General features: G+C 41.7%; 1 protein-coding gene across 8 annotated transcripts in view; it reads right to left on the reverse strand.

The window, feature by feature from the left end:
• Positions 1–261: 261 nt before the first annotated feature.
• The window catches only part of rnf220a (ring finger protein 220a), a 130198-nt gene continuing 104848 nt past the window's right edge, over positions 262–25611 (reverse strand). The window contains exons 4-17 of one of the 8 annotated variants that reach the window (XM_055201809.2): positions 25423–25471; positions 23133–23228; positions 20763–20805; positions 19375–19479; positions 18191–18234; positions 17338–17464; positions 12709–12805; positions 12517–12603; positions 12377–12432; positions 11855–11954; positions 7365–7473; positions 5679–5849; positions 5412–5486; positions 262–2138 (exon numbers count right to left, since the gene is read on the reverse strand). In XM_055201809.2, the coding sequence (XP_055057784.2) occupies positions 2067–2138; positions 5412–5486; positions 5679–5849; positions 7365–7473; positions 11855–11954; positions 12377–12432; positions 12517–12603; positions 12709–12805; positions 17338–17464; positions 18191–18234; positions 19375–19479; positions 20763–20805; positions 23133–23228; positions 25423–25471 (1231 nt within the window). In that variant the 3' untranslated portion in view covers positions 262–2066. Of the gene's footprint in view, positions 2139–5411; positions 5487–5678; positions 5850–7364; positions 7474–11854; positions 11955–12376; positions 12433–12516; positions 12604–12708; positions 12806–17337; positions 17465–18112; positions 18235–19374; positions 19480–20762; positions 20806–20933; positions 21180–23132; positions 23229–25422; positions 25472–25611 lie in introns of those variants that run through there. The other 7 variants (XM_055201813.2, XM_055201812.2, XM_073874316.1 and 4 more) reach the window with 7 other exon arrangements.

Consider the following 25611-nt stretch of genomic DNA (forward strand, 5'->3'; position numbering starts at 1 on the left):
AATTTTATGATGTCAAGACAAAGACTTGTTAATGCTTAATGTTCATTTAACTTTGAGCAAAATGTTGCCAATAAATAACATACATTTAAAATTTACAGTAAGTTACTAGCAAACAGCTGCATAACCACAGGATTTTTTTAAAGAATGTAGTATATGTGGCATTCTTTAAAATAAAAAATACATTTTCTATTTTAACAGAATTGTGCACCACTGAATATAAGGCCTGGCAAACAGGGAATGAAGCCAGCACATGGTGACCAGTTCATATTTACAGTCATTTAATTGAAGTCAAATGTAGCTTACAAAGGGGAACGACACATAGCATTTTTAAGAATATACAAGGACACCATTCATATCACACAAACACATTGTGCAACTTGTCATCTTTGGGGCAGGAATGAATTGTTCAGCAAAGAAAACATAAAAAAAAGAGTAAACTGCAATGCGTATTTATTTCCTGTATTTAACAACAGTTACGAAAACCTGCGTAGAGTAGCAACATGTATCCCAAAATTGTGTACATCTTGAGGTTAAAGGTTCAATTGTTTAACTTTGTCAAAATGAACATCTTTTATGGAAATCATATTGCTTCATGAAATCGTGACCTGTGACCCAGCTTGTAATAATGATTTGAAGTGAAATTTAAAGTTGCCACATTTGACTGTTTATTGTGGTGTTGAAATCGGCAATGACCTTTCATTCTTCCTTTTTTTTGGCGCTTACATCAATACAGAAATCACAGAATACATAGATGTAGAAATATAAAGTCCCAGTTGAAAACGCGAGACGCGGGAAATGAGATTCTTGACTCTCGGTTATTGAAATGAAAATCATCATGATTACATCTTCATGTCGGAGAGAGGAAATCTGAACATTACTTATAAATGAGACCACCCTAATTTTTACCCATTTAGTAAGTCCATTTTTAGAGGAACTGGTAAGGGCTGCTAATATGCACAAGGAATGAACAAGCAATGAATTTGTAACAGACCAAAAAACATTCTGCAAGCTGGGACGTAACCATATTACTACTCGAATGTAAGAAGTGTCCAGTTGAGGAGGGTGACTACAAGAGCAAATGTTCCCACTTCTCAGGAGAAAGCAAAGAAAACCAAAAACACTCTCCTTTGCTTTAGGGTTAAATCTACAGTATTGACTGTATAATTCAATGAAAAATGTACACCTAAATCTTTTAAGTCCTAGTTTGAGTAGTTTATTATTATTATTATTATTACTTAAATTTCTTCCTGTACAATGAAATACAACTTCGACTTCAAGACAACAACATCTGTTTAAAAATACAGAGGGTTTTCTTTTTTTAATAATCACCAAGATTGTAACACATCCCCACCCGTCTCAACCCCAACCACCCCCAACTAATACTGGACTTTTTAATCAATATATACTTCTGTGTGTATGCGTGTCTGTGTGTTGGTGTTTGTATACATGTGTGTTTTGTTCTCTAGGCCATTTACTCACAACACTGTAAACATACAGAGACTATAATACATGTGCTTGCACTGATCATCATCGAATTTGGTTGACATCACTAGAACACCACAAAAGAAGTAATGATTTGGGGTGAAAAGAGGACACAGTGGAGAATAAAAATCACAGGGGCAATCCTTGGGTGGGAGACCATGAAGATCTAATGCTTTTTTGTTCCAGTTGGGGCTGACCTCCGCAATCTTAAAGCAGTCATCAAAGGGTTAAAGAGGCCGATGTAGAGCAGCGTTGGTGTGGGGACAGAATGAGCGGTTTTCTTATTCCCTTCGTTGAACAAAAGCGGTTCAGAAACTGTGGAGAGGATGGACCATGAACTAACACAAGAGGGCACACATCTGCCCCTGGGGGGAAGCGAGGGGGGCTCTTAACACAGGAGATTTATATACAGTCCTCATAGTCCTATGCTTGTTAAGACAGTCCCCATTTAAGGTCAATCTGAGTCTTTGCCTCTTATGGATACGAGGCTGGACAATTCTTCACCCCCTCAGGAGGAAATCAAAATACACTAATGGAAAGTAAATTCAAAAACACAAAACAAAGAGGAATAATCCAGACTTTCTTCACAAGTACACACGCCTGAGGTCCCCTGGTGATGTGATGGTGTTGCATTGTGGGCAGAGTTTCTTGTTTCCCTGTTGAAAGAGAAAGAAGAAACGTTTAGTGCATTGAAAAACGTGCACGTCAGGGTCTTGTATGCTAGACGGCCCACCCGGTTGGAAAAGCATGCTTGTCTTTCTCGCTACCACTCTGATGTTCAGCCAGTGCCCAATAAAGCCTGCGCCATAAAAGCCAGGAGAACAGCAGGGAGAAGTACAGGAGGAAGGTGAGCTGTGTGGTCCCACAGACACCCTACGCACGGTTACTGACTAACACAACAGGATCTGGTAACTATATATAGTCAGCATCATAAAATGGCACGGTCTGTATAGGATAACTACAGTATATTCCAAAGCACAAGACATATAAAATCCTTGTGTTGGTGTGCCGCCCTTGAAAAACAGACCTGACGGCAGAGTTCAACCGGGGTCGTGCTGGAGTGAGGGATTTTGCTACTATTGATGATTATGTCCTCGTGTAACTTTCACATATAGACCGTTTTATCTGGCGCACATGCGGTGTCTGAGCGTCTGACTCTGAACTTTACTTCCGGTTTCTGTTTGTTTAATGGTCTGACTAGTTGCTGAAACTGAACTCTTAAACAAATACCTCGTCGAAAATAATACATGTTTTGGGTTCTTATGTAATCTATGTGTTGTTTATTTTGCTTGCTATACAAATAAACTACTTTAAAAGGACTTTGTTGTTATTTATACTTTGTGTACCCGAAGTTACGTAAGGACCACAAAAGCTGCTTGTTTATGTTGTTACTGCTAAAACCATCTATACAGTGCTAATGCACCTACATGAACTGAATGGCCAGTTTAAATGGGATAGGAAAGACACCCCAGACTACACACAGGGTTCCCACACCTTAGTTAACTTCAAATTAAGGTCCAATACCCTCAAATTCAAGACTAAAGGATGGGACACATTTCAAGTGAGAGCAAGGTTACACCGTGTTACCTTTAAATATACATTGTTACAGTTCCCTTTCGAAGGAACTCGCGCTGCATCACTGCGGTGACACTTTGGGGACGCCTCCAAGGTGTGTCAGAATGTGTACATCAAAATCAATCAATGGTGAGGCTTAACGGCTCCTTATAGTTGTGCGTAGGTCCTACGGCGTAGCCCCGACTGCGTAGGTTCTGCGTCGGTTTTCATTTATACTTTTGCGTCGTCGTCGACGTGCAAACACACGCGTGTAACCACAGTGGCAGCGCGACCGTCAATGAAGAAGAAGCTTGGCAAGTTAACCCACAAACGAAGAAGAAACAGCAACTTGTTTTGTATGTTTTGAGAAGACCAGCAATGATGGAAGTAAATAAACAGCGACTTTTGTTGCAGTTTGAGTTAAATCACTCCTCAGCTTGGCTCATCTGTGTTTTCACTGTCGCAAACGGAAATACCCATAACGCAGTTATTTTTACCTGACAGGAGGGGTTCTGGCGTAGATCTGACGCACTGTTCAAAATTTTGCGAGGTGCCCGTCAGGCTACACAGAGCTACGCACAGGCTACAGATAACCTACGGTGTAGAGCTTACGCAGGACTATAAATCGGGCTTTAATGACAAAGACAGGGTGACGCAGGAAGTATGGCAAGGGAGACGCAGCGTCTCGTTCCCTTCTCAGGGAACAACAGTTACATACGTAACCAGAGACGTTTTCATGTGTCAAACACAACTATGCAAAAAGCATTTTGGTATGAATCAACATTCACATACAGAAGATATAAGCAAACAGTTTAGCATGTGTGCTTAAAAAATCTAGAATTTTTCTGATATTATCCTACACTACACAGGGAATATGGATTTTTTTCCAGAAAACTTCTTGCATAAAATAGATTCCAGCACTTTCAATGACCTGTATCTTTGTATGTATACTTAAAAAAAACTTCACAGGGCCTTGAATTTTTCCTCCAGTTTCACAACTTTCAAGGACCCGTAGGAACCCTGTACAAAGCTGTCAGCAAATAGTCGGGGAGACGAAAGGTGTCAGAATGTGAACTGCAAGTGTGCTTTCACGTTCATCTGTAAAGAGGATTTAAGGTTTATGTCTACAACACACAGAACCCGGTCTCACTGATCCGACTGAAAGAAGGACGTCCAGCAACACTCTATTTGGACTGTGTCACGCTGTAACTTGCATCGGGCTCCTTCATTAGTCCATCGTGCGTCAATGGCGAACACACAAAACTTCCACTGTTTAAAAACTGACATCATGATCTGACTATGAGTGGTTTATTTTGAACTGGCTGGCTAAAATGGGTAAAAGGTGCAACTTTGAAGCAAAGTCTGGTTCTCCATGTTACATTATAAACTCGGGGACATTGCGTCAACTGTTGTTTAACTTCTAAACCTATCCCCCTCAGACACAATAGAGACCTGTGATCTGGTTCCTTTGTTCTGGGACGCAGGTTTTAATGAGCGTGTGCAGGTCGTGGACTAAACGCGGGCTCCTCACATCAGCAGCGAGCTGCTGCTGCGCTCCATTAGCTTCATAAAACAAGGCTGACGCTAACCAAATTACACGCATTTACTTTGATCAAGACGCAAGGAGCCCCGTCGCGCTACTTTTATTGCTGTCTTCAGGCAACAATTTTAATGCCTGCATTAGTAACAAGCCGCCGTGGCAGCACACACATCTCTGATCTGCCCCTCATCGGCTGTAGTTGTACACACAGACGGTCCGTGATATGCGGAGAGGGAAAGAGCTGATTTAATATATAGCATATTGGAGAAAGGCTGAGGCTGGGAAACATTTCCTTATTAATTGTTTCCATGTGTGGTGACACGATGTGTTAGTGGCTAATGCGAGTGGGCTCCCAGAGGAAGACCGGCTAAAACAGCTTAGAGACAAGAGGGGAGCCCAAGTGAACACACGTAGAGGCCGATGATAAGAGCTTAGCTGAATATGCGGCGTTGTCTAAAGGGATTATAAACTCAAGTGCGATGTGAGGAACCTCGCAGGTCTTGAGGAGAGAAAAAGAGAGATGAACTCTACAACCTTTTCTGTAGCCAAATACCAAAGCATTATCAAAATAAACGACTCCATTATCTGCATTATACACTTACCTAGACACTGAACGACTCGTGTGGCGCTCGTGTGGTGTGCACAGAATTGAAATTTAATATATACCTTAACTATAGGCACTTATAGATTTATTCATACAGTGCATTTAAAAGTACAGCATGTGGGTTTTCCCCATAACCTTGGCTTTGCAAAAGCAATGCTCCAATACTTAAGCTGCTGTAATACCAATGGCCGTGTGATGTATGCGTTTTGTGAGCAGGTGTGTGATTCTCACCAGAGTCCTAAGCCAGCATTCTTCACAGTGAACGTGCCAACACTGGATTGAGGTGAGGGGCATGGTATATGAATCCTGAGAAGAAAAAAAAATGAATTATTATTTAAGCACATCAAAAGGAAGATATTTTACATATCCAACATCACACAAACACGACATAAGACGGCACCAGACAACACAGCGCGTGGCCACGGAGGGGGGCAAGCAGGTGGGTCGCAGTGAGGGGCAGTGCATGGGTCAGGCCGGTGGGAGCACAGAGAGCCTTACCCTCCGGAGCGGCAGCAGTCTCTTAATCCCACTGCTGCCCGCAGCGGCAGTGCTGCAGCCCGTTACGTAGCTTCTGTACAAACAGTACACGCCGAGCTGCAGGGCCTCTGCGCTCCCGTGCCTCTCGGCCACCTGATTCTTGCCGTCAGCCCCAGTTTGGGTCGGCTTCCGCTGCAAGGATATTCAAAAGCGGCACTGAGAACAAATATGTGGCCGCTGCGGCAGACACACAAACACATATCTGAGCAATGCATGGACAGAAGCTCTTGGACAAAAAGGTGGGTGGCTGGATTTTGCGCGTGCATTTATTCAATCATGCCAAGTGTGTGAAACAGATGTCAATGCATCCAGTGGGAATTCATTTTTGGTAGTCTTTTAGAAGAACATGGCTGCTATACATAACATAAACAGCAGGTGGCAGTAGACCACCACCACTGGGAAATGCTAAACTCTGCAGTTTGAAGGTGCGTCGCGGGTGCATACAAAGACAGAATTGTCTCAATTCACTCCAGTTAAATCATCACAACATTTACAAGCCTCTTTATTTAAGGCAATAAGATTTGTTCTCTACAAGGCCTACACTAATCAATCTCCGGCAGTGTGACTTTCGGATGGTGAGACTGTGACCATTTAGTTTTACTGAAACTTAAAAGTAAATGGAAGAGTTTAAGTGCTAATTGATCTTCAGGCTCAAATAAGTCTTTCAGTCTTAAATAACATGGCATTGATGTACCCCATTGCTCCTTCATAGCTTTCTGAGCATTGCATTAACGGATTCGAAAAACAGTAATTTGTAATGCACTGTAAATCGCTTTTAGGGTTATCACGATTATGAAGTTTAGCTGACGGTTAATTGTCTAATAAATTGTGGCGATTATGACAATTAATTGCCTGTTTTAGGAATTTGCCATTTAATTGTCATTTTTTGTTTGTTCATGAAATAATTTTCACACATTGGTGTGATTATTTAAATTAAATATTTTGCAAGGTTTACCTGGCAGTAAATATTAATACACACAACACATATTTAAAAGTAATTATTTAATGCATATATCTTTGCCGCAAAAAATCTATTCCTTCCAGATCCTTAAGAATAGCATCCTCCACTTCCCTAAATTTGGAATTGCTGTTTTGGAAATTTATGTTTAACCTGACAGTTCATACTACTTATCAAAGTTTTGCAACATTTCTTTAAATGCTGTTTTTTCCACTGTATTACATGGATTCGCAATGTATCGTGTTACACTTTAAGTTAAGGAGCGCCATCTGATACGGCCTCGTTTATACAGGCGCTGCAGCTCCCCCTTGTGTTTTTTAAAGAGATGTGCAATCATTGCGGTGATCTGAAATCATCACGATGAGGTCAAACAATCGTGAGAAAACAATTATTTAATCATTGTGACAGCCCTAGTCGCTTTTTGTATAAAAGTGTCTCACAAATGCATAAATGTAAATTATAATCTTGTTGCCAAGAGAAATCCTGTGGTTTTTACAGAAAATCACAGCGGGGGGTAAAACATTTTTTTAGGCCATGCTGGATTGGTTTAAACCATCACAAAGGTTCAGCCAGCTGGGTGCATGGTTGTGGGTGTTAGGTTATATAACCATGTCAACTTATTAAGGATGGGTTACAAGCACATAAACCCCCACACACACGCATGATATTGACAAGCAGTGAGTTCTCACCATGCATATGAGACACTTGTATCGGTCCCCTCTGAGAATCTGCTTTTCAAGCTCTCTGATGCGGGCCTTTAGTGCCTCCAGTGTGGTCGCTGTGGAGTCCTCTGTGATCCTGCAATAAAAAAAAAGAGAAAACTAAGTTCAGAGCATTGTAAACCAGTACTATAACCAATGCTGTTCACACTAAAAAGTTTTGTTTTTGACATTTGTATTACCAAAGCTTCAGCTCTGGTCATTGCTAACGCCAACTCCAAAATTAAAAACACTCCAGAACTGAAAATACTGAATTCTTTACTGTGACGTCAATGCGTTTTCACTTTATTGTACTATGATTTCAATTGCACTTCTCATTAGCCTCCTCGATCTCACCAGTTTCCATTAAATCTCCAACTTCCCACCTCTCAGACCACTAAACATCCTCAGATAAATGCCTCTCAGCTGGTGAATGTACATTTAACACTGTCCACAGCATATGAACTCGCAATAACTAAATCAATATGGCCGCCATTGATTGTGCGAGGAGGCGCTTGGCGAGATGTTTATGGTGATCCGCTCATTTTCCAGCCAGATGGAGCACTGATCTACAGTATTGATTTAACGTTGCGCCAGCGTTCTCCTAGGCACAATCCCCCCGATTAGTGCCTGCCGTTCCTCTGCCTTTTCCAATAGCTTCATTTATTACATGCCTGTGTGACTCCACAATGAGTACAGGCTCGCCAAAGACACGCAGGACCACTCGTAATCAGGTAGTATTGGGATGTAAATCAAGGATGGGCCATTAAAAAGAGAAAGCACCATTTATGGACTCGATCTCTCCTATAAGGCGAACATAAAGGAAGAGCAATGACAGTGAACCGGAGAATCACAGGGTGGCTTAAGAACTAAAGCTTAAAATAGTATTTAATGTGGTATTTATTGACTTGGGTTGATAGGTACTGAACTGCATGTTACACAAATCGTGTAGTAGTACAGACTACTAAGCAAATTTAGTGCACGCAAGACAATATTAAATAAAGTCGACTCAAAATGACAGCGCTGGCAAGGCCACGAGACACCGACCTTGACCAAGGAGATTGGGCAGTCCGGTCGGTCCATTTTCTACACCCTGCAATCAGCACTGGGACTATAAAGTTTTAAAATCTCTACTTATTAGTGGTCGTCTTGTAAAAAAGCATTTAGACTTGATTAGCGTGCATGCTTATAAAGCAGACAGAAGAGTAGATGTACACTGCTCCATGCCTGTTTTTCTTTAACAGCTTCATAAATCGTTGCGGTTCATTTGCCTGCATGCCGTCATCAGGTCCCACAAAGAATGCAACTTATCCCAAGTAAAGCCCAACCAGCTCCAGTGTGAATATTCATTGTGTGGTGATTTATAGAAACCCACATTCTTAAAGTTATTTAATTCCTCAGGATAATAAAAAGAGGTTTTATTATGTCTTTCTGCATGTACATATAGAGATATGCAAGAACTATTTGAATAAAAAAGCAGGTGTAAAATCTGGAGAAGCGTGACTGGGTTAGCAGAAAATCATCAAGGTCTTGACGAATGCTTGGAATTGCGATTTAAAGACATTAAACTTTATAATGCCATGACGCAATCTAGTAAAAGAATAATACAATTTCAATCAAAAAACTAACCACATTGAGAACTACCATCCAAAGTAATCATGCCATTTACCTATAACTCTGCTCTATAATGGCACACCCTTTATATTAAAAACCCAACGAAGGCCGAGCAGACCCAATGCTTTATTCAGGCACTGCACTCCATTACAATTCAAAGTGGTTCTCTCAGGCGTGCTAAAGTTTAAACAGGAAGCGGATAAGGCCTGAACCGTTGTCACGGCTCTATTACGGCTTCGGCTCTGGGTGCTATTTCTCATTTCATTATCCTGCCCCTTAACCATCAATCTCTATCAGAACCGACCCTAACTGTAGATGGAGGTCCCATGCACAACTCTACATGGCTTGACACTTGCTTAAAACAAGTGCATGACCAACAAAAAATGCTGGTTTCTGTAGGACTGGTTGGAATAAGTAAAGGCAGAGGTGTAAAGTAAGGTAGCAACCACATGAGTGGCAAGGGAGTCTTCATTTGTCATGAGTAAAATAAACAGAGATGACCCCTAAAAAACATGCTTCCACACACCTGTATACGATTTACACAACTAGCGATGCAAGAATACGCTCACTTTCTTACTCCAAAACGCATCATCCCCAATAAATCAATGTAACTAAAGCAGACAAGTCTCAATTTCATTGCAGATTGAAACACACGTTTCGCAAACTGTAGCCTTGGAATTGTTTTCAGACCGGAGATGTAATGATATGATTCAGCTCCTTCTGTGGCCTCTTTAAAGCTCACTCCAAATAAGATCCTTCAATTCAGGAAATTGAAAATAAAACAATGGAACATTGAAGTGCGTATGCTTCACTCATTTAAATCTTTGGCACACAATACAACAAGCTAACCATAAGAAGGTATAACTTTACTCCTTCCTCAATACGTCATGTTCAACTCAGCAATTTGGCAGACAATATTACGAAGTGCGATTACGACAACTCCTTTGCGTTCGCCCAGGAAAGAGGAGGAAAGACTCCCTCCTCCCCCTTCTCATGACCCCTCAGGATTTGATTAATGATATCATCATTGAGATTTATCTCCCCGGCCCCTTCCATAAGACAATATCGCGTAACATCCTGTGATACCTGATCAAATCAGCAGACGGATAAAGGAGAGGTGCTCCTCGGATGAGAGCGAGGGCTGTACTGTCGCGAAGAGATGGATAGATTCGAGCGGAGGGCCGAACGAGAACTGCACAGACTGGGAGAAATATTGCGGGCGATATTAAATAAACGAGTGTGTGTCACGTCTGGAGCTAAGCGCTAAGCTAATAAAGCGGGTGCGGGTGGGCTGCGCTCATTGCTCCCGCTTCTCCATGACATCAAACAGCTGCTGTGATTCATACCCGGGCAGACTAAAACACTTAATGCCCCCGATACAACGCTACAGCTAGTCTAAACGGCTGCCTGACGCTCGGCGTGTGGTTGAGGGGGGGTGAGGTGAAAGCGAGAGGGTCTCTCCGGAGGAAAGCAATGAATCAATCTAAGCTGTCACGCTTCTGCAGCTCCACTTAGGAATAGTGTTCTGTCCATTTTCATCCTCCTCCTCGCACACCCACGCTCAAATAGACACACGCTCGCGCACACTGACAGCGTTCATAACACCATCCACTAACATTCATTTCCATGCACTCAGTCAAACCTTTCAAACAACGGCACACCGGCAATTCTTTACACAAAGTCACGCCTTTAAATGTTTCCGCTTCCTCTCCGTAAACACGGTTAACAAACACGATTTGAATTGCAGACTGGAACTGACATCAAGCTCGTCCTGCAGATGAAGTCATCTGACGCAGACACACACTCGACTGGAGAATGCACTCGTGACGTGCTGACGAGGAAAATCAATTGCGTCGGGTTCGCCGTGCTTATTCACCAGTTATCCTCCCTGATATTTAATATGGGGCTCGGTGATGGCCACTCGCAGAAGATTGATTTGCCTATACTAGAATCCTCTCCCAAGAGAAGAGCGAGAGAAAGAGAGGGGTAGAGGAGGGGGGCACTGAAAGTAGTGGTCAGGAATCTTATTTGTGGCGTGCAAAGAATTCAAAGTAATTACACGTTTCATGCATTAAAGCTCAAGGTGCATCAATACTTGTTCGGAGATACGACGGCTGTCTTACTATTGAGCTTTGAGTTTTATTAAAATCATGAAATTTGACAATACTATAAGCACCCTTTAAAATTGGTTGTGATTTAGACATGCAATCGTGCAAGATGAAATGAGGACAGAGGCAGAACATGGGTCATCTGCAGCTAGCGTCTTGACCCTGGACAGTAAAGGGAGGCAGAACCAGCAAGAGGACAGTTGTAGTGCCATCGTGTGCGAAGAGGCAATCAGCTCCTCTCTACCAGGAGCTGCGCTCTGACCCCAATTACCTATTCAGAGGGGCCGGGGCCCCCACACGTGTGGATGGGAGGAGAGTTTTGCAGAAGCACTTGTCTGGGAATATGGATGAGGATGCAGAGATGAGGGAATTACAGGGGCCGGCCTTTCACCCACTCGGGTTATTCAAATTTATCTGCGGCTAGAGACTGCCTGCAACACTCCATGCCTATTGCTCAGTCTCTGTGGAGTGTAGGGATACACTCCCCTATGTTTCAGCATCATCTGCAGTGTAAAGCTGTAGTATGGAGATACGTGGAGAGATATTAGCATTCCCAGGCCGTGCTGCTAGCCAAGCCCAGACAAGGCTCAGCTGCCTGGGATCAATACTCAGAGCCACTCCCTGTGATCAAGCATGCTCCGGAGAGATGAGCACACTAAATGCATCATTTATGATCTTGCAGTCCCTACACAAACTAATCTCACCCCAATACACCAGCAAACACTCTGCCTCTGACGGCAGGCGCGTGTTTGTACTCACTTCTCGATCTCGCTGTTTTTACAGGTTCTAGGTGTGGAGGACGCAGAAGAAGAGCTGGGTTCCTGTTTGCTGCTTTCACCATTACTGGTCGAGGGCATTTCTGGATAAACAGACACACAGGTGCATGAAATGAGTGATGAGCAATCTACAATAATCTAATTCAAATATACAGTGAGGTGCAAAATCTGAAAAAAATTTGGGATAAAAAATCTGTTTAACAAAGTTAACTTTTATATTATGGCTTTGAGGAAGAATTAGGAATAAGGAATCATTTTAAAAAAGGTGTGATACGTTGTACAAAAACTCACTGAGACATTCTCATATTATGCTTGACATTATGTCATTAAACAAAAAGGGGACAAAGCAAAACTAAGAAAATACTAACAATTGTGACATTTATTTCTCATTGCACCTCCCAATTATTAGTAATATAAAAATATTAAAAAAATACTTTTACCAACTGTATTAGAAGTTTGCAAATCACTGTACAAAGAAGAAACATCATAATAAACTCCAACTCACCATCACTTGCCCATTTGGAGAATTCAGGTGTTATTCTATTGGATGGCACACCACCGCTACAAAAAAGAAAGAAATAAGTTGAGTTTCAGTGCCAAGCCTATACAGTTTGCAATTGTAAAGTCAAGCAAAAGCAAGTTTACTTCAAAACAGCTCCACGCAGTGCCTCGCGTTCTTTGGCCTCGCCCTGGTCTTCACCAGAACAGGGAATAATGTCTGCTTCAGTGTACCTGAAATCTTGAGTTAAGGAGCACCTCAAAATCTTACTGTAGCCACTGATGTTTACCAACACGCTACGACACCAACAATGACTGAGAAGTGTTAAGGAAGGATACTGGGCTTTGCCATATTCCAGAGTGTCATCTCCGTCCACGTCAAGGTCTGCATCACTGTCATGGCTCTCTTTTGTGCTGCACATAGCAAAGCCTGTTCCTAAAAGTATGAAGAATGCACAAGAGGATGTGCATTAGTACTGGTTTTACAACAGTTAAGGGATGTTGTTAGGCATGGCACAAAGCAAACAATGCTCAGAAATGATTGACTGTGTGATCACTGGTGTGCCTTAGGACCTTCGCAATAGTTTTAAATATGGGTCACCCAACTCAGAATTTAGAGGCAAAACACGCTTTATAAAAATTATTTCGAAATCAAACATTGGTATACGTATAAACTATATATCAAATAATTTAATAATACAGATTTAAATGCTAGAACTGTCTGCAACTAACAACTATTTTCCATTAAAATGGCCCCAATCCACCACAGCTCTGTCATGCTAGAGAAATAGCAATTAAGAAAGGCCAGCACTGGCAGTAAGACCAGATTATTGCAGACAGACCTGGAGTCTGGTTCTGTGGGCCCAGATGGAGGCATCAAAGAAAGCCTGAATAGGAGTTGTGTCAGGTGCCTGTCAGGGTGTGGGCCCCCAAGCACTGGAGCGTATAACCTGAGTGGCACTTCTATAAATCCAGTGATAAGCGCAAAGACAAACTCCAGCCACCGGCTGACTGGGTCCTTCAGTTCTGGTTAGGGAGAGGTTGGATCGGCATCAGCCTGAAGGTTGGGAGAGGCCCACAGAGACTGGAGCCTGATTGAGCCATAGAGGCTGAAGTGAGCCAAGCCTCTCAGGGGCGGATGGAGGGATGTCAGGGCACTGCTGGGGAACAAGTTTGTCACCGACAGGAAGCCTAGGTTGGTAATGAAAGAAAGAAACAGTGCTCCTTCTTTTTCCTCTACGACATGAGAGGACTACTGCACAGTGTGACGAATATAACGACAACTGTCAGGAAAAGCGAAAGACTAGAAGGATGCTGATGCAGCATAGGAAAACTGTAGAGGGGATGTGTGCAATCTTTCCTCTTCTCTGTAAAGGGAGACAGAGAAGGCATAAAATGCGTCACAAACGCTCCCCAGTTTTTTACAATGAGCCGAAGGTTTTTAGCGATCAAATAAAAGGGACCTTTTAAGTTTTATTTGATCCCTGTGGCAGCAGAGGCATATGTGAACAATAGCCGAGCTACATAAATCCGAACTGCTCATGCAGAAAGATCTGGTGATATGAGAGACCAGGTGTGTCCAACCCGAGGGGCAACCTTCTGATCACTCTGATGAAGCCAACACGGAAGTGACTTAAACTGTATTTATCAACGCGCCGAAATTCCCATAAACACCCATGTTAAAATGCCAAACTTTATAGCAGAAAAAATATGTTTACAGCCTGGTACAAAAAGTGATTTTGGTCTATATAGCTAATTTTACCCTTCATGACAACTGTGAGGGGTTGAAATTGCTCAAATTTTGGGAAGCCATGCTTAAAAGCACCAATATAAACTGATCAACTCCATTACAACCCTACATCCACCGTTACCTCCTACCAGCGTGAAAAAGAGATACATCCACAAGTGGATGAAAGGTGGGGGTACAGTCAGCCCAAAAATAGGCCATAATCAGCAAATGATGGTAAACATTTCATTAAATGTACTACAGAGCAAGAAAAAAGGGGAAAACCTAATAAACAGATGTGACCACAGTGTTGTGATCACTAATGGCAGCCGGGACTGAGAAAGATGTGGCAGGCAAAAAAAAAAATCACTGTTAATTCAATCAATTGATCAGGCCATGGATCCTTACTAATGCATTGCTAAAGCTAGTGGCAGGAAGGATGTCATGTACCATTGATTCAGCAGGGACTTGCTTCCATAACCAATAGAGGAGGACTGTCTACTTCAGTGCAGACACTGATGAAATCTAGCTGGATAAAAATAGCAGCCCACACCTACGAAGGCAAAACACAACTTTAAAACGGTGCATAACTACCCGAGCAGTGTAAGCGTGTTTGATTGTGACTGCTGTGGATACTGTTAAGCGGTCTTGGCAGGCAATCTAATCTGTGCCGAAAAGGTCAGTGCCACTCTAACCGCCTCTCAGTCAAATTATGCACGCTGTTGCACCGCCATTCAGACCGGCAGCCTCGGGGACACAAGTTTACTCCTCCACGGTGCACATGCTGGATCAATACAAAAATCCACTGCCTCTCATCACTTGCCTCCTTGTATGTAATTTTATAGCTCTGCAATCCAGATCTAAGACTTTGTATGACAAGACACTTATTGCTTGGTTTGTTCAAAGGAGCATGTGTGCAAGGTCTTGTATCACTGATGGGCTCCTTTTAAATGTTACATCTGTACATGCGTATGGCACATCCTTTACTTGTTGGGTCACATTTTGCGAGCTGATTTGCATATGCCGTGGTTGATGTTAAGTGCTAATCTACATATGTCACCTGAGACAGGTGTGTCATGTCACAAAGATCCCAGAGAAACAGGATATGAATCATGGCCTCTCTTCCAACCCGTTGCCATGACACTTATCAGACTTTCACAGCATGTGTCGCAGGTCAGAGTTCATCCAATCAGGATGGCATTTACCATGTATGCCTGTCGGGATGGAGGCTCAAAGCGGCCATCTTTCAAGGCGCTTTACAAAGATGAGTGGTGGGTCTCTGTTCTTTCTACCATTGCTATCTCTTCATCAGCACAACAGCCTTACTAAGCCACGGACACAGGAGGCCTTGCGGGTCTCCATCATAAACTGATCCTCTTCGATTTCTCTTTTCCTCTCTTTCTCCCTTTTCCTTATCATGCTCTTTTAGTTCACTTTAAAGCATTTCCTCCCTGCTTTTTTCCTTGTCCTCAAAGAGAGAGAAGGGCTGGTGCTTCAGAGACGATAGCCCTCTTATCCCATTGAAGACCCCTTTTAAGCCCCCTCCTCCCCATAGCCTTAGCTAGCTCCCCCTGGGCTGGAGGGATTCTGCAATGCAGGGCCGATTGAAAGATGGTGGACTTCAGCTGAGCTTTCAAGGCAAAATCCACCTTCTGAGCATCCTGGGGAGAGCTTTCAAGTGGCCCTCTGGGTGACAGAGTCACTTCTTACTGGGTCGCCGTCTATCGTCATTACACCACTGTGTGCAGGAGGGTTTGTCTGTGCTGAAGATAAAGGGCTGGAGATCTTCTGTACAGACACACAGCTCTGTTCACATGCAGAATTGATCTGGGCACCGTCCGTCTAGCCAGGCTTTAGATGAACAACTCATTTTTTTTTCTTAATCTACACAGCTTTGCGATCCGTTTTCTCCGAAGGATCGAACAGCCTTTCCATTTAAGAGCAAAGAAGTTTACAGAAGACCACTGAGGGAGGAGAATAACTCATTTTTAAAAATATAAAACAGAGTTGGTGGTAAAAGGGAAACCTTTACATTTTGAGAGGCGTTTGTTTAGTACTCTAAAGTGCTAACTTTACAAACTTATAAGGAATATATATATATATGGGGCTGAGATGCAAAAAGTGCATCTGACACTTTTTTTTACCAGAGCCTAAGAGTGCTTTCTCACCTGCTTTACTTAGTTCGACTGAATGGTACCAGAGTTCGATAGCTCACTTGGTCCGGTTCGTTTGGCCAGGTGAGAATCCAGCTTTCGAACTCGGGTGCGCACCAAAAGTGGACCAAACAAGCAAACCGAGACCTCCTTGAAAAGGTGGTCTCAGTACACTTTCAAATGAATTCTGGAGCAGTTAGTTTGTGGTGAGAATGCAAACTCACATGAGTTATCACATAACTGAATTTTGGTTTGTTTCAACTGATCCAGACCAAAGCAATCAGTGTGGTGTGAAAGAAACCAAAACTTCTAAAAAAGCTACAATGTATAATTTTTTGCCTTTGGCACAGACCAAATGAACCGAACTACAGATGTGAAAGTACCCTTAATGTATTCTGCCAACAAACCAGTATTTCTGAGGCCGGGATTAAGTGGACTGAATATGGGCAGAGAGCATTTCACAAACATTATCTTATTTTTGACGTCTCTTCATAAATAAAGCCCTTTTAAACAGTGCATCAAAGTAACTGATCAGCACTGCCAAAAGTTTCAAGACAAAAATTCAAGACTGAAAGACTGACTGGCACTTCTTCCTGAGTGTAAAAATAATCTGAGTTAGTAAATTATTTATGAACCAACTAGAATTCCCATGAAAGTCTTTCAATGAGTGTGGCAGCACATCAAAAAGGGTCTTAAGGAGCGTGTGTGCGAGTATATGTGTGTGATGGAGAATGTCCCAAGTGAGCAGATTTAGGTTGGGAGCTATAATTGCATTCCTGCAGCGGGGGAAGCCCAGGGGTCAACGGCCCATTTCTCTCACACACACACATCTCTGTACTGGGTGAGCTGGGTCAATTGCACAGCTAAATGTGTTTTCCTTTGACTCCTTAAAGGCCGTGCAGGGCCTGCCAAAACTCACCTCATCTGGACTACAGCTACTGTACACACAATGAATGAAATAGCTGTAGCCTCATTAAACAACTTAGGTGCTAGTGAACCCTGAAATCCTTTTTGATAAAATATCCATTTACCTTGAAAATCACTAATATTAGTACATATTTTGCAGCAGAGAATATGAAGATATCTCACCTCTGAATCCACCTTCTAGTAAAGTGGTTGCTCGGACCCGTTTCTGTCCACACCACTCATACTCTTCAAACCGTGTCCCGTTCTCTCCTTCAATATCAGCGGAGTCGTCCTCTGTTGCACCTTCCCTCTGCGAAAACAAAACCGCTTATCAAACACACTTCAACATGCCTCAGTTTGTCTATTTAATATAAAAAGACAAAACCACAAAGTGTGACTACATCAGAGGAAATCAAAGCAGGGGTTTGAAATACTCTAACTTCTAATGATGTCTAATCTTAGAAGCTATCAGACCACATGCAACACAACACCGAATCCAACCACCGAGAGTGCATTAGTATCACATGAACTACTGGATTAGACAGGTTAAGAGGAACCAGTCACATAATAAATGGCAAGGGCTGGATCCTGAACCACTAAAATGGCTAAAAAATGAAGCCAGGCTGACCATCAATCCCATTTATGAAACCAAAATCTCATGACTAGCCTATATAGGAGAATTTCTCTAAAGTAGGTTCAGGAAACTGCCAAGAACTGTCAACCAAATTTGATCAAAAGAAGAGGATGAACCCTTTTTAGGAAAGAGCAAATCCATCAACTCTTCCCTGGACACTCAAGAAGTGACCGGTGTTAGTATTGAGAAGGAAGAAAAGACGACACTGTGTGTGAATGTTATTGATTTGAAAACAAAGGCTGATGTCCAGGGAAAGGTGAAGGCAGAAAGGCCAACACTTCTAGAGGAGGTTGCAGGCCCATTGGTCTGGGTTTGATAAGCTACCTTGAATAGACATTGTTCCACATGCCTACTCATTTCCTCCTCTGTCCCTGCCAGCGGAGCGCTGCACAGTGGACATACCTGTCCATCCTCTGGCTTCCGGCGCTTCATCTTCCCAATCCGGGCTGCAGCACAAAAGTAAAGAAAGGACAAACATTTTAACAAAGAGTGTGGTTTGTAGTTGTTTACATTGTATTTAGCATTTCACTAAAAATTTGCTTTTGGAATAATATGTACAATAAAAATGGTAAGCAAGGCAAAATTGTGTAGAACTTCTCCACCACATCTTTGTGTTTTGTTAGAATTGATTTTAAAAGTGAGAGAAAAATAGGATCAGAACATGTTGCTGGCCTAATTCAAAACCTGCACCACCTTACGATTCATTGTGTCTGGAACACATAAGCTAACCACAATGCAACAAATGTGACATTTTCATTTACTCCACAACACATTAATAAAGACAGCCAACACGTAAAACACAGAGGACTCTGGAGACTTGAGAGATCCATACAAGAACGGAGGTAAAAGCAAATTGAGCGTTCAGAAATATTGGGCAGTATTAATCCCATAAAAGTTATTCAGCCCACCGCTTTACGGGACTAGCCTCAAGCTAGTGGGCGTCCTGCTCTAGAATTTTACTGGGGGAAAGAAGGTGGTCGCAAAATACGACAGTGACGTGATAGGTCTCAAAGGTGAACTCTGTCCATTAGACCTTTGCATCCAGAGACCAATTCCTCCTGGCTACATCAGGTCTCTGATATCTCAGGTTGTCTTGTGCTCTCCCCCTCCCTTTCCTGAGCACATAATTAGAAATTTAACACAGCAGAACAGCGCCCATCGCGCCGTAAGTCTCTGTCGCTTTTTCTTAACTGCAAATGGCGTGCGGGGACATTAATTTTTAGGTGGCTGTGATTGCGAATGGCGCCGAGGGGGGCTGGCTGAGAGGTGGGAGGTTCTGCTATTACATCCAGAAAGGAGGAGAGAGAAAAGTGAGAGAGAGAAGAAGGGACACCGTCTCATCTCTTGTCGGCCACATTGAAGGTAATGTGGGGGAGGGTGAGACGGGCACCATTAAATAGGAAAAAGTGGCAGATTAATTAGGCACGGCAGGGGTTTTTCTAGCCAACACTCACTCTGAAATCACAATGTCTCAGATGAGAGGTGATGTACATTAATATCGGCTAGGGTTTCAACAAAGTCAGCCCCATTTACCCTTACGGTGCCTGCGGCTGTGATGAAGTAGGGGGTTGGGAGGGGGATCTTACCATGCCGCAGGCAGCAAGGGGCTATGGGCACTCCTCTGGGCACAGGGGTTGGGGGGCTTTTGAAACTTTCCTTGGTGTAGCGCCTGCACCAGCAAAGGTCATCGACTGTTGACACATGAAAAAATGAAGGGTTAAGGCGATTCTCTGCTTGGGCAGGCGCTACAGTCAAGGGAAGTGCAAAACCATAGGGCAGACACAATGTAATACACAACAACAATCTTATTGTCATGTTTATACTAAAACATTGTGTAATTTATCATAGGGTATCTCACATTTGTACAAATAGCTTATTATTTAATGCACTACTGGCATTGACATGGGCACGGATGCTGAGATGCCCAGATTCTGGCAAGGTCACATGACAGACACCCCAGCTGATGATGAGCATGTGGCTGATGCCGTCTAAGAGGTGAGGGGCTTCTTATTCATAACCAGTACCCAAGAGTAACAACTGGCCTCAGGTCAGAAGGCACCGGGCTCACGCCAACCCTACCCAGGGGTGTGGCAGCTCCATCACACCCACTACCCAATCACTGAAGTTAACCACTGATTCATTTTCCCCAAAAAAAAGACAACGGATGTCTTCCAATTCACCAATTCATAGTACATACTAAAAGTGTGTGCTGTTTTTATGATGGGAAGTTTATTGATTTTAGTTTCTATGAAAAGAGTATGCAGGTACTAACACATAGGAGAGTGACAGTTGTTGACAATCACACAGTATTTAATTATTTATTTCAGATGTAATGTTGTTTGGATTATTACATATATTAATTAATTATAGCATCATCCATTTCTTCCTCCCTATCACAATGACTTGTGTGTTATATCAGCCGCTGGAGTGAGCACTGATCCGCACATTTTAGCAGAAATACATCATATGGATATTTTAAGGACACTCATTTTAGCATACTAATTTTAATTTTGAATACTATTTAAACAAGTAATAATTAGGAAGAAAACATTGGGAGGAATGTTTTGAGGGCACTGCACATGTATGAAGTAATGCTTACTGATTAATCTGCTTTAATAATGGTACATTAACAATGATCTCCAAAATTAAATGACAAATAGTCAAATACAGAAGTCAAATAAATGAAAATATAGCATTTAAACATACTCTATAATAAACAGTGAGTCAAACTTAACCAGCTGACACCAAAGCAGTTATGAAGTAACATTAATGACATGATGTCATATGCTAAAATATTTCTGTGCATTGCAGTGCGCAATGGGTACAGAAAAGGTCCGTGTATGTTCAGTGTAAACTGTAGTGTTGATGCATTATGCTAATCAACGAACAAAATCAGTTTTCAAAAAGAAAATTACAAAAGATGCAAAGAAAAACATTCAGATACATCACTTTACTTTGACGACACAATACATACCATTCAATCGTGTTTGCCTGTTCGCCCGCACTCGTAAAAATGTCTGCAGGTAAAAAAGACAAAAAAGAAAGATCTGTCAGTCATGTGAGTTTATTTACAATCATTCATGATGAGCTGAGAGAAGCGCGTATTGCTGGATTGCGCTGGATTGTGGATGTAAACAAACCCTACTTCTATCGTGCCATTGCTCTGCAGCTCCTCTTCCATTGCAAAACGACACAACTACCCAAACTCATTTGGTTAACTAAACCACGAAGCCGGAATAATTATCCGCAAAACCGTCGATAAATGACTAAATAATGTATTTGTGGCGGATGCGAAAGGATTGAAAATGCAGGCTCACTAAAGCTGTTCATTTCAGCGCGCCTCCGCCGCCATGTTGCTACCGGTCATGTGATCGCTGCTGTGTGTGCGTCATCAGTGATGTAGTTGCGTCTTCTGCCGCTGGGGTGCAGCAGTATGCTAACCTGTCTGTTACATTCACTTCATGTGTACTGAAGCCTAGTTATATGCGAATGACACAGAGATGCTTACATTAAACTTCTTAAAGATACACATTTAATTACATTATATTTTTATTTGAATTTTGAAGAAACATAAAAACAAAACTTTAAGCCATTTATATCAATCCTTAGAGGCCTTAATTGATAGTTTGAACTATAACTATTTAAACTTTTGTTTATAATAGTATGTAAAATTCATAATATTTCTATATGAGGACCTAAATAACTTCACCTAGTCATCATCAATAAGCCCCCATCATAGAATTATACAGTAAATGACGCTGATGGATTCTCTCTTCCAGATGTGGGTACACTGGCACAGGTTCAAATTGTCCTAAAATGCATGTCTACAGGAGCTCCTATGCCATTGTTGCTGAAAGTCAGTCTATTTTCTGATGACACACTATGTTAACAGCCCTACTTGTCTACACCAGAAAACTTGTGTTAATAGAATAATCATGAATTTTAAGGGGGGGGGGGGGGAATCATCATTGGCTTTTGAATGAGTTAATTTAAGCAACTTCATTAATAACATGTTCTACAAAAATATTTGCTCAAAACAGTGCCATTTATTTTAAATGCTTTTGTAAAAATCATTGTATATTATAGTGTAGAAGTAAATTTGAAAGACTGTGTAGGACAGGTTTGCATTTTCTAACGTGAAAAGATCTATCTGGACATTTTTAATTAATAAATTCTCTCACTTCTGGGTTTAGGAAAAAATAGAGAAAGATGGACAAGATGCCCCACACACCGACAGCTTTAGGGGGGAAACAGGAAGAAAACAAACATGTCAAGGACACTGGAGCACAGAGATGGTATCCTGGGCTCGGGGGCACCGTAGATTAGCCCGGGGTTAAACTATGGATGATTACATATCAGAGCAGAACACACATTACAACCTGAGTAAACCTGGGGCTGGAGATTAGCTGAACAGATCTCAGCCTATATTAATACATCCAGCAGTCAGATCCAGTCTGGGATAAGATGGAGGATATTGTGGAGGAAAAAGATGGATACATACACGTCCTTCAATTCACTTTTTTTTTTAACTTCTTGTTATTTTGTCTTTTAGTTAGTGTTTATTTGACCATAAGACATGATTTACTTAAAATTGTTAAAGTGTTTTTGCATTATAATTATTTATTTTTTCACAGTAATAGTTTGAAATAGTTTAGGCTACTGTTATTTAGGTTGGCAATCTGTGAAAAAATGGGAAAATATGTATACATTTGGTACCAATATGTACCTATGAGGTAATAATGTGCACTTTTTGGTACCAATATGTACCTCTGAGGAACTAAATGAACTCTTTAGATGCAAAGGTGTATTTTTTGAAAGGGTACTGCCCTAGTGACCATTTTTCTAACAATTTCTCTGACAATGTACTGTAGCTAATACCACATTATCAGTATATATATATATATATATAAGCTCAATATGTTTAATATTAACTAAGGTCATGTCAAAGATTAAAATCAATGATTTGATACAAATTTGATTATGAGATTACCACCTGGATTTCACAGACAGGGTCACATATTTGGTAAGTGTTTATGGGTACACTACTGTAAATTTTCCTTCTGTATTTCTTTTCACTTTTTTAGATACCATCCTAAATATTACATCTCATAGACCCCACCAATGTTTTGTGACATGTTGCATGGACATCCCCTTCAACATAAAAAACCCTTTCACAGTGAGACAGACTTAACAAGCTGAAGCCCGCTGAAATGCATGGCTGCATCATAGCGCAGGGTTCCAGTGGTCTGTGTGTTCAATTGTGTTCAGTGTGTCAAAATTGCGCAGTCTGCGTGTCACTCTGTGCCCGTGACAGCCTCGCTGTGTCTGAGGCGTCCCGTCTCACCTGGTATCTGTCAGAATGGTGTGCTTCATCAGAAGAAAGCGGGGACACGACTGGAGACTCGCCCTCGCGTTTGATGTGCACTGACAACAGGAGAGACTAGCGGAGGAGAGAAACACAAGGCGACAGAAAGAGGTGAGCAGTCATCCGCTAGACAAACGTGTCATGCACAGAACTGATATTGTAAAACTGATATAAAGAAGAACAACTCCAGAGTGCTGAAACAATGTGACTGATGTGAACAAACGTTGACAGATAGCCATTAACTGCCGTTTCGGCATCAAACTGTGTGTGTTGACAGACCATCGATGTTCAGACTAATGGAGGCTTTGCACAAACCAGGACATCAAGAAAAAATGACGGGACACTTTGATCGCCTACTGTATATAAAACCACCTCCATGCAGGCCCATGCTTTCGAAAACCTAATTGACTTAATTTCTCAAATGACCGGTGAAAGGGAGAAAGGAAAAAAACGCTTACTTTACAGCGAGTCTTGATCTCCGTCTGCTTTTTATGAGCCGGCTATAAAATATTTGTATTTACAATCTGCGCTGATTAATCAGAGTGAACGAAAGGGGTAGCGCTTTAGTGGCTGACAACTGTAATCTAATATTAATATGTGAAAAATGGCAGCCTCTCTCTACAGGGACAGTAAATTAGACATTATGCATGGCTCCTTATGCTTTTGAATTGCAAGGTCAGGAAACAATTTATTTGTGATCTCAAAACCTTTGGAGCTTAGGGAATCTGGTGTGTGCCGGAGAGAGAGTAAGAGAGTGTGTGTGCTTAGCATTTGCGTACGATCTACGGTATGCAAAGTTTAACTGTTTTATTGATAACAGTCATAAACTAAAACATAGTTTAAAAACAAGAAATGGACAATCTAATATTCAGTATCATCATTGAAGCAGATGCCAGCGCAATAATCACGCTTCCTATCGCCGTTGGCCTTCGCCCCATCAGATTAGGAGACGCGCAGACTGGCATGAAGTCGCTATGGAAATGGTGGTTTGAGAGAGGGGCGAAGACGAGCCAACTCGGCCCCCGGGTTAATCCCCTTTAGAACTAGCGAGATGGGCCTGATCTGCCTGCTAGCCGCCTTTTAAAAGAATCACGGACCTCTCCACCATTCCAGCTAGCCTCTTCATTTTCCACACTCTTCTACGGAATACTAAGTGTGCGGTATAGGATGCTCAGTCACGTCTCACATGGCCTGTTCTCTAACCCGTTTCTGTGTCTTATGACTTCCATACTTTTCCATACGCTAAGTTTCTCCCTGACTGCATATCGGAACCAAAGGGTTTGCCCCCAGGCTTAAACCTAATCATATGAGGAACGTACGGTTTTATCACGATTTTGTCATATTCTTAACTTGAACAACCAAGAAATGTCTCCTGTGACAAAGTTTAAACGGAGATAAGGTATAAAATAAAATATTAAATGTCATGTCTTTGGTGAGCTAGAAAGTCAGTGGTTCTCAAACTTTTTGGTGTGCGGCGCTCCTTGTGTAGGGCGCATCCCTTTGCGCCCCCCTCAAAGAAAATGTGATGTGCCCATGACATAAAAAATCTTAGAATTTTAATTTAACAACATTTAAATATTAAATGATACATTGTAGTGCTGTTGGTCAGTAGCCTTATTTTTCTGATGTTTAATTACACAGAATATATGATAAATTAATGTATTTCATATAAATACAAAAACTGGAACCATCCCAGTTTGAGAACTGCTGTCTTGAAGTGAGCACTTTAATTGAATAATAAAAGCTTGATTTTCCAATATATTCAATGTCAAGTCCATATCATTCTTTCTCCTCCTAAATCCTGGCCTGTTCATGCTAAACATCGTTGTTTAAAATAAAATACAACTGTTTATAGCTCATGAAAAGCTCTCTGGTAAACCTTGTGGTGATTGCAAGCGGCATAATAATAATTTTCGCATAATACACATCAACCACATAATTCGATTGATGTGGATGCGAATTTAATTAGGGAAATACACTTTGCCTCTTCCTCCTTTTAAGACAATGAGACTGCAAAACATTGGGATCACTTTCCATGTCCAGGTTTGTCACATAACCCAGTCAGGAAGCATTTAGAGTTCTCACTTTTCCATAAGTAAATTACTGCGGGGCATAAAGACAGAAATTTGTGTCCTTTCTCCATTTACTTTATAGCTAAGCGAGACTCTTTTCCTCTCTATGAAACAGAGCTGTAATTACCATTAATTGTGGCTTAGCCTATCAGTGCACATAATGATTTAAAATGGCTCCACGGCAGTGGACATCTTACCTTCGGTGTGCCCGGAGCTGCGTTGATGTCCTTATGTGATGGGTTCTTGCTGTGAGGGAAAACAAACAAACAAAACTTAGTACATACATACAGCATGCTTTAAGTGGCTATGGTAAACAATAGTACATGGTCAGTGATGGATCATGGGTTTAAAGGATTAGTTCATTTTCTTAAAAAAAAGAAAAATCC

Source organism: Misgurnus anguillicaudatus, chromosome 2, assembly GCF_027580225.2.
Source record: "Misgurnus anguillicaudatus chromosome 2, ASM2758022v2, whole genome shotgun sequence".
In the NCBI taxonomy this organism is placed as follows: Eukaryota; Metazoa; Chordata; class Actinopteri; order Cypriniformes; family Cobitidae; genus Misgurnus; species Misgurnus anguillicaudatus.